Raw genomic sequence first — 12541 nt, 5'->3', positions numbered from 1 at the left:
CTGTCCGTCCCATTCTGCACCTCAAGTTACTCAACTGCCATTTGCGGCCTCCACTCCACATCCCTATTTTCCCTGCCCATCAGCGTTTCCTCCGCTTCGCTGTCGCTTCCAATTCGTGGCTCTTCCTTTTGGCTTAGCTACGGCTCCCAGGGTTTTCACCAAGGTTATGCCGGCGGTGATTGCCATTCTTCGTAGTCGGGGGATCTCAGTTCTCACCTACCTGGTCGACCCTTATGATCAAAGCCCCCTCCCGGTCCCAAAACGTGGGGAGCCTTCATCTCATGTTAGACTCTGGCCGCCTTTGGTTGGGTGATCAACCAAGAAGTCTCACCTGTCCCCATCCCATTCTAATATTTCTGAGCTCCTTTTCAAAACTGCAGCTGCCCGTGTTCGTCTTCCGTTGGACAAGTGGCGCTCCCTGCAACAGGGCGTCCATTGCCTACGGCGCCCCTCTCTAATTCCACTTAGTTTCTGCATGGAGGTACTGGGCCGGATGGTGGCTGCCATGGAGGGGTTTCCCTTCACCTAGTTTCGTTATCGCCCCCCTCCAGATCGCTATATTGGATAGGTGGGACAAATCACCGTTCTCTGGATCGGCAGATTCTTCTGCCCCCGGCTGTCCGGTGGTGGCTCAATTATCCCCTCCTTCTCCAGGGGTGGTCCTTCACCCACCACAGGCAGGTCATCACGACCGATGTGAGTCTCCAGGGCTGGGTGTCTGTTTCGGGATCTGACAGTTCAGGGTAGCTGGTCTCATCCTCTGGAGGCTTGCCTTCCCATCATGGTGCGCATGGTATGCCGACGTACCGCTGCGTCTTCCACTTCCCCCTGATCTGCTCTCCCAGGATCCTCTCTGCCCCCCCAGTTTACTGTCACTGCATTTGTCGGCATGGCATTTGAAACCAGTTTTAAGAGCTCGGGTTTTTATCTGGAGTGATTCTCACAATGCTTTGAGCATGGAAGCCGTCCCCTGCTAGGATTTACGACCGCACTTGGAAGGCTTATTTCAGGTGGGTGGTGCAAGGCTCAGTCTTTTTTTTTTTTTTTTCCCCCGGTCGGGTTTTCCTTTCCGTGTCTTCTTGCTTTTCTACAATCCGGCTTACATCAACATTTGACCCTCAGCTCTCTTAAAGGTTAACTGTTGACTCTTTCTATTCTGTTTCAATGTAACTTAGCTTCCAATTCTCATGTCCGCACCTTTCTGCAGGGCGTGGCCCATCAGGCGCCGCCTTTCAGGTCTCTCACTCCTCCTTGGGACCTTAAACTGGTGCTGGGTGTTTTGAGGGAGGCTCCGTTCGAACCTCTTAGGGATGCCTCTCTTCGCATCCTTTCGTGGAAGGTCGCCTTTCTCATCGCAATCACTTCTTCCATTAGGAGGGTCTCTGAGTTAGCGGCTCTTTCCTGTTTCTCTCCTCATGTTTCTTCATCAGGACAAGGTTGTTTTTCAGCCTCCTCCCTCCTTCTTGCTCAAGGTGGTTTTCCCTTTTCACATGAACAAAGAGGGTAGTTCATTAGTTCTTTTTTTTGTCCGACTCCTTCCAATGCTAAGGAGTGTTCCCTACATATATCCAGACAGCCCGAACAATGTCCAGACTATCTTTCGGCCAGCTCCTCTTTTCGGCAGGGTGACTCCTCCTTCGTTATTCCAGAGGGTAGTCACAAGGGTCTTCAGGCTTTCAAGGCGACCATTTCCGGTGGATCTGTTTTGCCATATTGGAATTTTACAGTCTTAAGGGAAAGATCCCACCTTTTCGGGTGACTGCGCATTCTACGCGTTCTGTTGGGGCTTCTTGGGCTCTCAGCAATAAGGCCTGGTCGTCCTTACACACTTTCACTAAATTTTACCAAGTGCACACGTTCGCGTTGGCTGACGCCGGTTTGGGTCGCAAGGTGTTGCAAGTGGCAGTGACTCAGTCCTCTGCCTGTTTCTGTTGGGTATTTATTTTTTTTCCCCCTGGGACTGCTTTCGTACGTTCCACAGTGTCTCCCAATGGTACTGACCGAAAAAGTTGTGTGTGTGTGTGTGTGTGTGTGTGTTTTTTATTTTTAAATTTTTATTTTTATTTATCGTAAAATCTCTTTCGGAGGATCCACAGCACCCACCCATTGTTTGTGGCAAAGGTTCAGTTTTTGTCCGAGGGGTGTTCTTCGGTTTCTTTTTTGTCTGATACTCTCGGACTCCTGTCGGTTTCTTTCTTTGTCGGTCTCCCCCCTACTGCTTTGGGTCTAAACTGATTAGCTCAGGGTCAGTAGGCGGGGTATATCCTGCCAGGAGGAGCCGACATTTTTTTTTGTATGCCTCGTGTCAGCGCCTCCTAGTGGCAAGAGCATATACCTACGGTTTGTGTCCCCAATGGATCCTCAGATTTTACAGTAAGCATAAAAAAATCTACTTTTCTGCCCAAGTATGTTTGACAAAGGACTATGCTTAGACCAATGTGTGTCACTTTTATTGGAATGCACTATGCATTATTTTTCTCCTTTTTGCTCTCTTGCATTGTAAGTTTTTTTTTTTTTTGTCTGTGATTTAGCACACAGCCAGAAGAGTGCGCTTGGTAAGCTCTTTTGGTGGTCATAGTGATCACTCTGAATCGGATTCCAATTAGACAAGTGTAGGACCCAGAACATTTCCTACTGTAATATAGACGCGACCAATGCAGCCAAATTGTGGTAGTCTTAAAACCAGCCTGAGGCCACTTAAACAGCAATATTTAAACTTGTAGGTGTAGACCAAGGCTAGAAGTGGGAAGAACAGATACTAAATTAAAGGATTTGCTCTTCTAAAACTTTTTAAACAGATTTCTGGTTTTGGCTTAAAAATACTCATGTAAAATACTGACACAAAGCTCAGTGATTCTGTTTGTATGTTTTGCTCTTCCATCCTCCTCTTGGCTTCATTTTAATATATTTTTTCCTAATTTGCTATTTTTTTTTCCCACCTTTTTGCTCTCTTGCAGCAGTGCCATACTCTGTTATATGTATATAACTTGCCAACAAACAGAGATGCAAAAAGTATCAGTAACCGCCTCCGGCGCCTTTCTGATAACTGCGGAGGAAAAGTGATGAGTTTATCAGGCAACAGTGCTATACTCCGCTTTATCAATCAAGAGAGCGCAGAGCGAGCTCAGAAACGCATGGAGAACGAGGATGTGTTTGGTAACCGGATCACAGTTTCTTTTGCACCTAAAAATCGAGAAGTAACGGAAGCAAAAAATTCTAGCTGCACCAATGGGGACAAATCGAAGTCTCCCAAAAAAGTTAACAAGAACACAAAGCTGTGCCTCACTGCTAAAGATCAGCATGATCCACCATTAAATGTCAAAGGTTCTGCAAACAAGGCAAATCATGGCTCGAACAAAAGCTCAATTGTCAAAAGTTTGCAGGTAAGCAATTACTGTACCAAAGATTTAAATGGATGCTGTCCCTTTAAAAAAAAAAAAAAATAATAATAATAATAATTTGACAAGTTGTAGAGACTTGTCAAGTTAGTTGGTCTGAGTGGACTGCAGTTTATTGATAGAAAGAGGTGGGAGAAAAGAATGCTAAGGACAAACTTACAACCCAAGGCTTTGTTCACACGTCCGGAATGTCCACACTGCAACAGGTACACTTTAACACCTGTATCCAGTGTTTTACGACCATGACAGTATATTAACCACATCCCTGTCTTGTCAATGTTGGCACTTCCTGAATTTTTTTTAGAAAATGAAGTATTTTTCACAGAAAAGGATTGCAGTAACAAATGTCTTGCTATACACATGTTTATTCCCTTTGTGTGTATTTGAACTATACTCCAAAAAATTGGCACCCTAAACTTAATATTTGATTGCACACCATTTAGAAAAAAAAACTGAAATCAGTTGCTTCCTATAACTATCAATAACCTTACACCTCTTAGCTGGAATATTGGACCACTCTTCCTTTGCATACTGCTCAAGGTCTCTCTTATTGGAAGGGCGCCTTTTCCCAACAGCAATTTTAAAATCTCTCCACAGGTGTTCAATGGGGTTTATATCTGGACTTATTGCTGGACTCTTCAGAACTCTCCAGCGCTTTGTTGCCATCAATTTCTGGGTGCTTTTTGACGTATGTTTGGGGTCATTGTCCTGCTGGAGGACCCAAGATCTCAGACACAAACGGAGCTTTGACACTGGGCTGTACATTGTGACCCAAAATCCATTGGTAATTTTCAGATTTCATGATGCCTTGCACACATTCAATCACCCAGTGCCAGAGGAAGCAAAACATCATTGAACCTTCACCATATTTCACTGTAGGTACTGTGTTCTTTTCTTTGTAGGCCTCATTCTGTTTTCGGTAAACAGTAGAATGATGTGCTTTACCAAAAAGCTCTATCTTGGTCTCATCTGTCCATAAGACTTTTTCCCAGAAAGATTTTGGCTTAAGTTCATTTTGGCAAAATGTAGTCTTGCTTTGTCTCTTTGTCAGCAGTGGGGTCTTCCTGGGTCTCCTGCTATAGAGTTTTGTTTCATTTAAATGTCGACGGATAGTTAGCGCTGACACTGATGCTCCCTAAGCCAGCTGGACAGCTCAAATGTCTTTGGAACTTGTTTGGGGCTGCTTATCCACCATCCGGACTATCCTGCATTGACACCTTTTCATCAATTTTTCTCTTCCGGCCACACCCAGGGAGATTAGCTACAGTGCCATGGGTTGCAAAGCTCATGATAATGTTGCGCACTGTGGACAAAGGCAAATCTAGATCTCTGGAGATGGACTTGGTAACCTTGACATTTTTCCACAATTTTGGTTCTCAAGTCCTCAGACAGTTCTCTTCTCTTCTTTCTGTTGTCCATGCTTAGTCTTTGCTTTGTGTGTCTGTGTATGCCACACTAAATGAACTTCTCTCCTTTTTTAAATCTGCTTTCAGGTGTGATTTTTATATTGCCCACACCTGTTACTTGCCCCAGGTGAGTTTAAAGGAGCATCACATGCTTAAAACAATCTTATTTTTCCACTATTTTACAAAGGTGCCAATAATTTAGTCCAGACCATTTTTATTTTTTTTTTTGTCTTGTTCCAATACACACAAAGGGAATGTGTTACTGCAATCCTTATCTGTGAGAAATACTTCATTTTCTTGAAAAATTTCAGGGGTGTCAACATTTACGGCAATCATTGTCACATTTGTGGCACCAAACAGTGCTTAGGAACACCTAATCACAGGATGCCCTGGGCCACAAAACTTTTTTCCCATGCTGTATTGGCATGGCAGCACTTGACTCCACCTGGAGATTCATACACTGCTCAAAAAAATAAAGGGAACACTAATATAACACATCCTAGATCTGAATGAATGAACTAATCGTATGAAATACTTTCGTCTTTACTTAGTTGAATGTGCTGACAACAAAATTACACACAAATTATCAATTGAAATCAAATTTATCAACCCTTGGAGGTCTGGATATGGAGTCACACTCAAAATCACAGTGGAAAGCCACACTACAGGCTGATCCAACATTGATGTAATGTCCTTAAAACAAGTCAAAATGAGGCTCAGTAGTGTGTGGCCTCCACATGCCCATATGGCCTCCCTACAATGCCTGGGCATGCTCCTGATGACGTGGCGGATGATCTCCTAAGGGATGTTCTCCCAGACCTGGACTAAAGCATCCGCCAACTCCTGGACAGTCTGTGGTGCAACGTGGCGTTGGTGGATGGAGCGAGACATGATGTCCCAGATGTGCTCAATCAGATTCAGGTCTGGGGAACGGGCGGGCCAGTCCTTAGCATTAATGCCTTCCTCTTGTAGGAACTGCTGACATACTCCAGCCACATGAGGTCTAGCATTGTCTTACATTAGGAGGAACCCAGGGCCAACCGCACCAGCATATGGTCTCACAAGGGGTCTGAGGATCTCATCTCTGTACCTAATGGCAGTCAGGCTACCTCTGGCAAGCACATGGAGGGCTGTGCACCCCCCCCCCCCCCCCCCCCAATGAAATGCCACTCCACACCCATTACTGACCCACTGCCAAACCAGTCATGCTGGTGGATGATGCAGGTAGCAGAACGAACGTTCTCCACGGCGTCTCCAGACTGTCACGTCTGTCACTTGTGCTCAGTGTGAACCTGCTTTTAATTTGTGAAGAGCACAGGGTGCCAGTGGCGAATTTGCCAATCTTGGTGTTCTCTGGCAAATGCTAAACATCCTGCATGGTGTTGGGCTGTAAGCACAACCCCCACCTGTGGATGTCGGGCCCTCATGGAGTCTGTTTCTTACCATTTGAGTGGACACATGCACATTTGTGGCCTGCTGGAGGTCATTTTGCAGGGCTCTGGCAGTTGCTCCTCCTTGCACAGAGGCGGAGGTAGTGGTCCTGCTGCTGGGTTGTTTGCCTCCTCCACGTCTTCTGATGTACTGTCCTGTCTCCTGGTAGCGCCTCCATGCCCTGGACACTACACTGACAGACAAAGCAAACCTTCTTGACACAGCTTGCATTGATGTGCCATCCTGGATGAGCTGCACTACCTGAGCCACTTGTGTGGGTTGTAGACTCTGTCTCATGCTACCACTAGAGTGAAGGCACCGCCAGCATTCAAAAGGGACCGAAACATCTGCTAGGAAGCATAGGTACTGGGAAGTGGTCTGTGGTCACCACCTGCAGAACCACTCCTTTTATTGGGGGTGTCTTGCTAATTGCCTGTAATTTCTACCTGTTGTCTGTTCCATTTGCACAACAGCATGTGAAATTGTCAATCGGTGTTCTTGAGTCGACAATGTCCTTTCACAGAAGTGTGATTGACTTGAAGTTACATTGTGTTGTTTTTAAGTGTCCCGCTTTATTTTTTGGAGCAATGTATTTGCATACATACACTTGTTGTTAAATTTTATTAGTTTTTTTTTTTTTCTCTATCCCAGGAGCTGTGCCAAATGCAGTCTAAGGCATCTAACCGGACAAATGGAAATCCACAAGATAAAGAGAGAAAGAAAAATGGAGATAAATTAAATTCTTTGTGTCAGAGTGGTAATTCTCTTTCCAGCCATGTGTCAGTGACAACAAAAAGTGTTGGAACAGAAGAGAAAACCGTTAAAACTAGGTAGAGAATTGCGCTTTGATCAATCTGTTATATGGTTTCCTGTTAGAATATACGTCTATGTAGAATGATAGTGTGCTGAAACGGATTCATCCAAGTGTGCTTGCATTCAGTTTTGCGGTAACCAGGTCAATTAATGTGAATGTAAACCTAGACCTACATGTACGATAAGAGAAAAATATCTAATATGGGGAGGGAGCACAGGGGAGTGCTATCAGACAGGAGGGGTAGCACAGGGGAGTGCCATCAGACAGGAGGGGTAGCACAGGGGAGTGCCATCAGACAGGAGGGGTAGCACAGGGGAGTGCCATCAGACAGGAGGGGTAGCACAGGGGAGTGCCATCAGACAGGAGGGGTAGCACAGGGGAGTGCCATCAGACAGGAGGGGTAGCACAGGGGAGTGCCATCAGACAGGAGGGGTAGCACAGGGGAGTGCCATCAGACAGGAGGGGTAGCACAGGGGAGTGCCATCAGACAGGAGGGGTAGCACAGGGGAGTGCCATCAGACAGGAGGGGTAGCACAGGGGAGTGCCATCAGACAGGAGGGGTAGCACAGGGGAGTGCCATCAGACAGGAGGGGTAGCACAGGGGAGTGCCATCAGACAGGAGGGGTAGCACAGGGGAGTGCCATCAGACAGGAGGGGTAGCACAGGGGAGTGCTAGCCCACATCACTTACTGGATTTTGTCTATGCCTGTGCTTCAGCTTTGACAAAGCCATGATTTTTTTTGAGCAGGGATTTTCATAAGAAAAATTTCCTTTTTATAGAAGTATTTAAGAAAAGTTAATATTTTGTCAAGATGTACAACATATAACATTTCTTCATTTGACAGTTCCCTTTTAAACTCTCTTCCACGACTTTCTTTCAGCTTACATCTTCCGTATGTTCTTTGTTCTATCTACCTCAAACCTAAAATGGCTCCTAAAACTTCTTTTTAGACATTCATAATTCAGTGTCTTTTTCTGCTTATTAAACCACCTTTTCCTTTTAGTCTTAAAGCCATTTTTGACAATTTTAGATTGACAGTGTCATTTATGCTAGCTTTACTTATTATTTAACTAGGCGGGAGGTCCCAGGCATTGGAACTATTTCTGAGACTTCTGTGGAGAAACCAGAGAGGGAGGAAACCTCTTTTCAAATAAGTAATCCATCTGCTTTCAGCAAATTGGCAGGATCAAGGCAACATAGTCCTGTTAGATCTCAAAGTGGCTGGTCTTCAGGGTAATTTTGTCAATTTTTTAACTTTTTGGAAATGTAAGGAATTTTTGTATTTATTTATTTTTTTGTTCTTCCCAAGGAATTTGTCCCCAAATCTATCCAACTGCTCATCTCCCTTGCTGACTACTCAGACTGGTACTGCTGATCCATTTGCTAATGGTGCTGAAATTCAGATTGGAAATCTGGATTATAGGAGGTCCAGGAAGGAGCTTCTGCAAACTTTGCGTGACATATTTTCCAGACATGGGAAGGTAGTTACCTTATTTTGTCTTGGTTCTTGATTTAATGCTTCACAGTTTTAGAACTATGACTGCTGGTATTACAATTATTATATAGGCGTTCTTTTAATTGAGTTCATGCTTATTATATCCACCAGTTTGATGGATATCCTCACTCTAGAGAACCCACCCCCATGAATCATCTGATTAAAGGAGACTTAGTGAACCTGCAAGAGCTGCAGCCTTTTCACCTCCTATGGGTACGTTCACACTAAGTCATTCCCACGGAATTCCACGGCCAGAATTCCGCAAGCGGATTTCCGCGGTGTGAACTTAACATTATTGTGGGTCTCCGAGACCCGTTCACACTGCGGAATTTCAGTGGCGGACCATTCCACCGCTGAAATGGTTTTGCGCAAAGAAAGAACATGTTCATTCTTTGCGTGGATTCTGCGAGCACTGCATAGATGTCAATGGTGGCGGCTCAGTGCCCCGCGGTCCTAGTGCCGAAGTATTTTCAGCGGCGGCCGCCAGACGGAATCTCCGCTCATTGAATTCAGCAAGCGGAGATTCCGCAGTGTGAACGCACCCCATCAGGCACAGCTCCATACACTGAGCGTTCACAGTTCATGATATTGTACTTGTCCTATTTACTGCAAATACAGTTATAGCCACTACCCAGTGTACAGAGCTGTATTTGGTTGAAGTGAAGAGTATGCACCACTTGCATGAGTGCATCAGCCACTTTAGTCTGCTGATCAGTGAAGGGGGCCCAGAAGTTGGTTCCCCACCAATCCTAAAGACAAACTATCAATTTAGAAATGTAACCTCTGATTGTATAAAGTAGGTAGTCACTTCATGGTCATGAGCTCAGTGCATATGCAGTCTACTTGCTTTTGATCTAAGACGGTCCTCCAGTATTTTTTATTTATTTTTTATTTATTTTTTGAGGGTCCTAAAAGGAGAGGAATGGGATCATTACAGAAGTCTGTTGAGGAAATCTTTGGTCTTAGTCAGTACACTTACTGGGGGAGATTTCTGAAGACCTATCCAGCGGAAAAGCTGCCCACAGCAACCAATCAGCTTGCTTCTTTAATTTTTAACAAAGCCTCTGCCAAAGGAAAGAAGCAATTTAATTGCTATGGACAACTGGGTAACTTCCTTTGTACAGGTTTTGATAAATCTCCCCCACTGTTATTTTATAGTATGCCACCTTAGTAGCCACTCCAAGGTCAGCATACATAGTTGCACCTCTGTGGACCCCTACTTTTATTTTATATTTTTGTTTTCTCTCAGTTAAAACATGTGGAGCTCAGCCCTCATACAGACTATCAGTTAAAGGCGACAGTACAGATGGAGAATCTCCAGGAAGCAATCTGTGCGGTTAACAGTTTACATAGATACAAGATTGGAAGCAAGAGAATTCAGGTGTCGTTGGCCACAGGGGCGCCCAATAAATCCCTCTCGCTGCTAAGGTAATTATAGTTCATAAACAAAGTACAATATCTATGGCCAGACGTAAAATGTCAGTTGTGCACCTGTGGTCCAGTTCAAGTCAAGCTTATGTTTTTTTTTTTTTTTCTTCTTTTTTCCTCCCTCCTTTTGGCCTTCCCTCCTTTTTTTTTTTTTTTTCCCTCACAGCTTTGGAGCGATTTCCATCCTGCAAGATGCTCCTGCTTGCTGCTTACCTTTATTTAAGTTTACAGAAATCTATGAGAAAAAGTAAGTGTTTTAAAGATTACCTGTCACCAAACTAAACTTTTTAATATATTATTCCTTATGTAATTATAAGAAACTTTGCTAATTCTCAACCTTTGTTTTTAATGTGATTGAAAAAACTGCCACTAGGTGGCTCTGTTCTGTTTCCTTCTGCATGTCAAACAGTTAGTTTGGCCTCCTCCCGGCCTGGCAGGAGACCAAACTCAGGAAATGCATGCGGGGCATGGTGAGGCAAAGCTCTTGCAGGCTTCAGTAATGTCGTGCCTGCTGGGGAATGCCCACTTTCTCCTGCTGGATCTTACACAATGTGAACAAGGGGAAAGGTATGATACAGAGCTTTTCAGAGATTGGGAAAGTTTTTTTTTATTTTTAAAGGAAAACTGTCAGCCAGTCCACCCACACTATAACCCAGTGTATTGGGTTTAGTGTGGGTGAATAGGAGTCCGTACACTTGTCTGCCTCCACTGGCCGCTGAGATATGCCCTGGTAAAGTTCCGCTGTTTGTCCCCAGCATCGCACTTTCAAGGCAGGGCCCCCGCTCTCTGTCTGCCTCTGCTGTGTCCTAAACACGCCCCCTTAGCATAATCATTATCTTTAACTCCACGTCCTAGTGATGTGGACTCACGCCGCCTGGGCGCAGCGCTGAAGTTTTACCCAGCTCTCACGTCCTGATGACGGGAGAGCTGTGCATTGGGAGAGCCACTCTGTGCAGCGTAACTGCACATGTGCCGGACACTCGCTACACCCCACTTCCGGGTAGCGAAGGACCGGCGCACGCGCAGTTATGCTGCGCAGAGTGGCTCTCCTGACGCACAGCTCTCGCGTCATCAGGACACGAGAGCTGGGTAAAAATTCAGCGCATGTGCTCTGCAGACAGAGCAGCTTGCTCAGGGGGCGTGCGACTAAGGCACTAGGACGTGGATTTGAAGATAATAATTATGCTAAGTAAGGGGACGGGCTTAGGTCGCAGCAGCCGGCCGGCCGGGGCCCTGCCTTGAAAGCGTGATTGCTGGGGAGAAACAGCTGAATTTTACTGGGGCATAACACAGCAGCCAGTGGAGGCAGACAAGTAAGTGACACCTGTATAAACTCTTGTTCACCCACACGATAACCCAGTGTATTGGGTTTAGTGTGGGTGCACTGGCTGACAGTTTTCATTAAGGAGCTGAATCCAGATGATAAAATGAAATGCGGTAACTTTTGCATTTCGGTTTGTCGGTGACAGGCTGTTTAGCCATGAGGCTACCTTTCTTCTAAGTACGAAGGTCAGGCGCCCCAATGCTAAAATTTGGCTGCTCAGAACATGAGGGATTTGCCCAAAATAAACTTTTTCTGTGCAATAATTAGTCTATGATCTCTTGAGCTCCTTTCACACTCTGTTGCTCCATTTTAAAGACCTGTTATAATGCACCGTTAAGAAAACCCCTAAAAACGGCAGTTACAAAATCCCATTCAAGTCTATGGGATTTTTTTGATTACCCATAGCCCGCAATGAATAACTGACGTTATTTGTTACTGGAGAAAAAAAAGTAACATGCACTCATTTTTCTACTGTCACAAATAACGTCTGCTATTCATTACGGGCTATAATGGGTGATAACGGATAATTTAAAAATCCCATACACTTAAATGGGCTTTTGTAACTGCCGTTTTTAAGGGTTTTCTTAATGGGACATTATAACGGGGCTTTAAAACAGAGCAACATGTAGTGTGAAAGGAGCCTTACAAACGGCTTATGTCACCTGCTACGTTTGGCAGGTGTCGCTCTATGAGCAGGATTGGGCACCTCTCCACATTTCCATTTGGATGTTCAGAAATACATGAATGAAATTCTATTGGATTTGCCACGCTGAGAACAATTCCCTAATGTTGCACTGGCCTTTGCAAATGCCAAATATTAACCCCAACCCCCCCCCCCCCCCCCCCCCCCCAAAAAAAAAAACCTCTCTGATAGCACATTGCTGAAACAGTGCAGTCTATGGTCGAGGATATGTTGGCATGTGTCTGGACAGAACTGGAAGGCTGCCTAAACTGCTGTCTCACCAATGGAAATCACTAAAAATTTGAAGTGAATAGATTTAAAGGGGTATTCCAGGCCAAAACTTTTATATATCAACTGGCTCCGGAAAGTTAAACAGATTTGTAAATTACTTCTATTAAAAAAATCTTAATCCTTCCAATAGTTATTAGCTTCTGAAGTTGAGTTGCTGTTTTCTGTCTAACTATTTTCTGATGACTCACGTCCCGGGAGCTGTCCAGCTCCTATGGGGATATTTTCCCATCATGCAAGGGATATTCTCCCATCATGCGCAGCTCCCGGGACG

At 44.9% G+C, this 12541-nt stretch overlaps 1 protein-coding gene across 6 annotated transcripts in view; it reads left to right on the top strand.

Annotated features, from left to right (window-relative positions):
• The window catches only part of MARF1 (meiosis regulator and mRNA stability factor 1), a 96423-nt gene that overhangs the window by 49026 nt on the left and 34856 nt on the right, over nucleotides 1-12541 (top strand). For all 6 annotated transcript variants that reach the window (XM_056536867.1, XM_056536866.1, XM_056536868.1 and 3 more), the window contains exons 8-13: nucleotides 2958-3383; nucleotides 6887-7065; nucleotides 8125-8283; nucleotides 8360-8531; nucleotides 9795-9973; nucleotides 10140-10220. In XM_056536867.1, the coding sequence (XP_056392842.1) occupies nucleotides 2958-3383; nucleotides 6887-7065; nucleotides 8125-8283; nucleotides 8360-8531; nucleotides 9795-9973; nucleotides 10140-10220 (1196 nt within the window). The remainder of the gene's footprint in view (nucleotides 1-2957; nucleotides 3384-6886; nucleotides 7066-8124; nucleotides 8284-8359; nucleotides 8532-9794; nucleotides 9974-10139; nucleotides 10221-12541) is intronic.

The sequence above is a fragment of the Hyla sarda genome, chromosome 8, assembly GCF_029499605.1.
Source record: "Hyla sarda isolate aHylSar1 chromosome 8, aHylSar1.hap1, whole genome shotgun sequence".
Classification (NCBI taxonomy): Eukaryota; Metazoa; Chordata; class Amphibia; order Anura; family Hylidae; genus Hyla; species Hyla sarda.
This window is presented reverse-complemented; position numbering and strand designations above follow the sequence as displayed.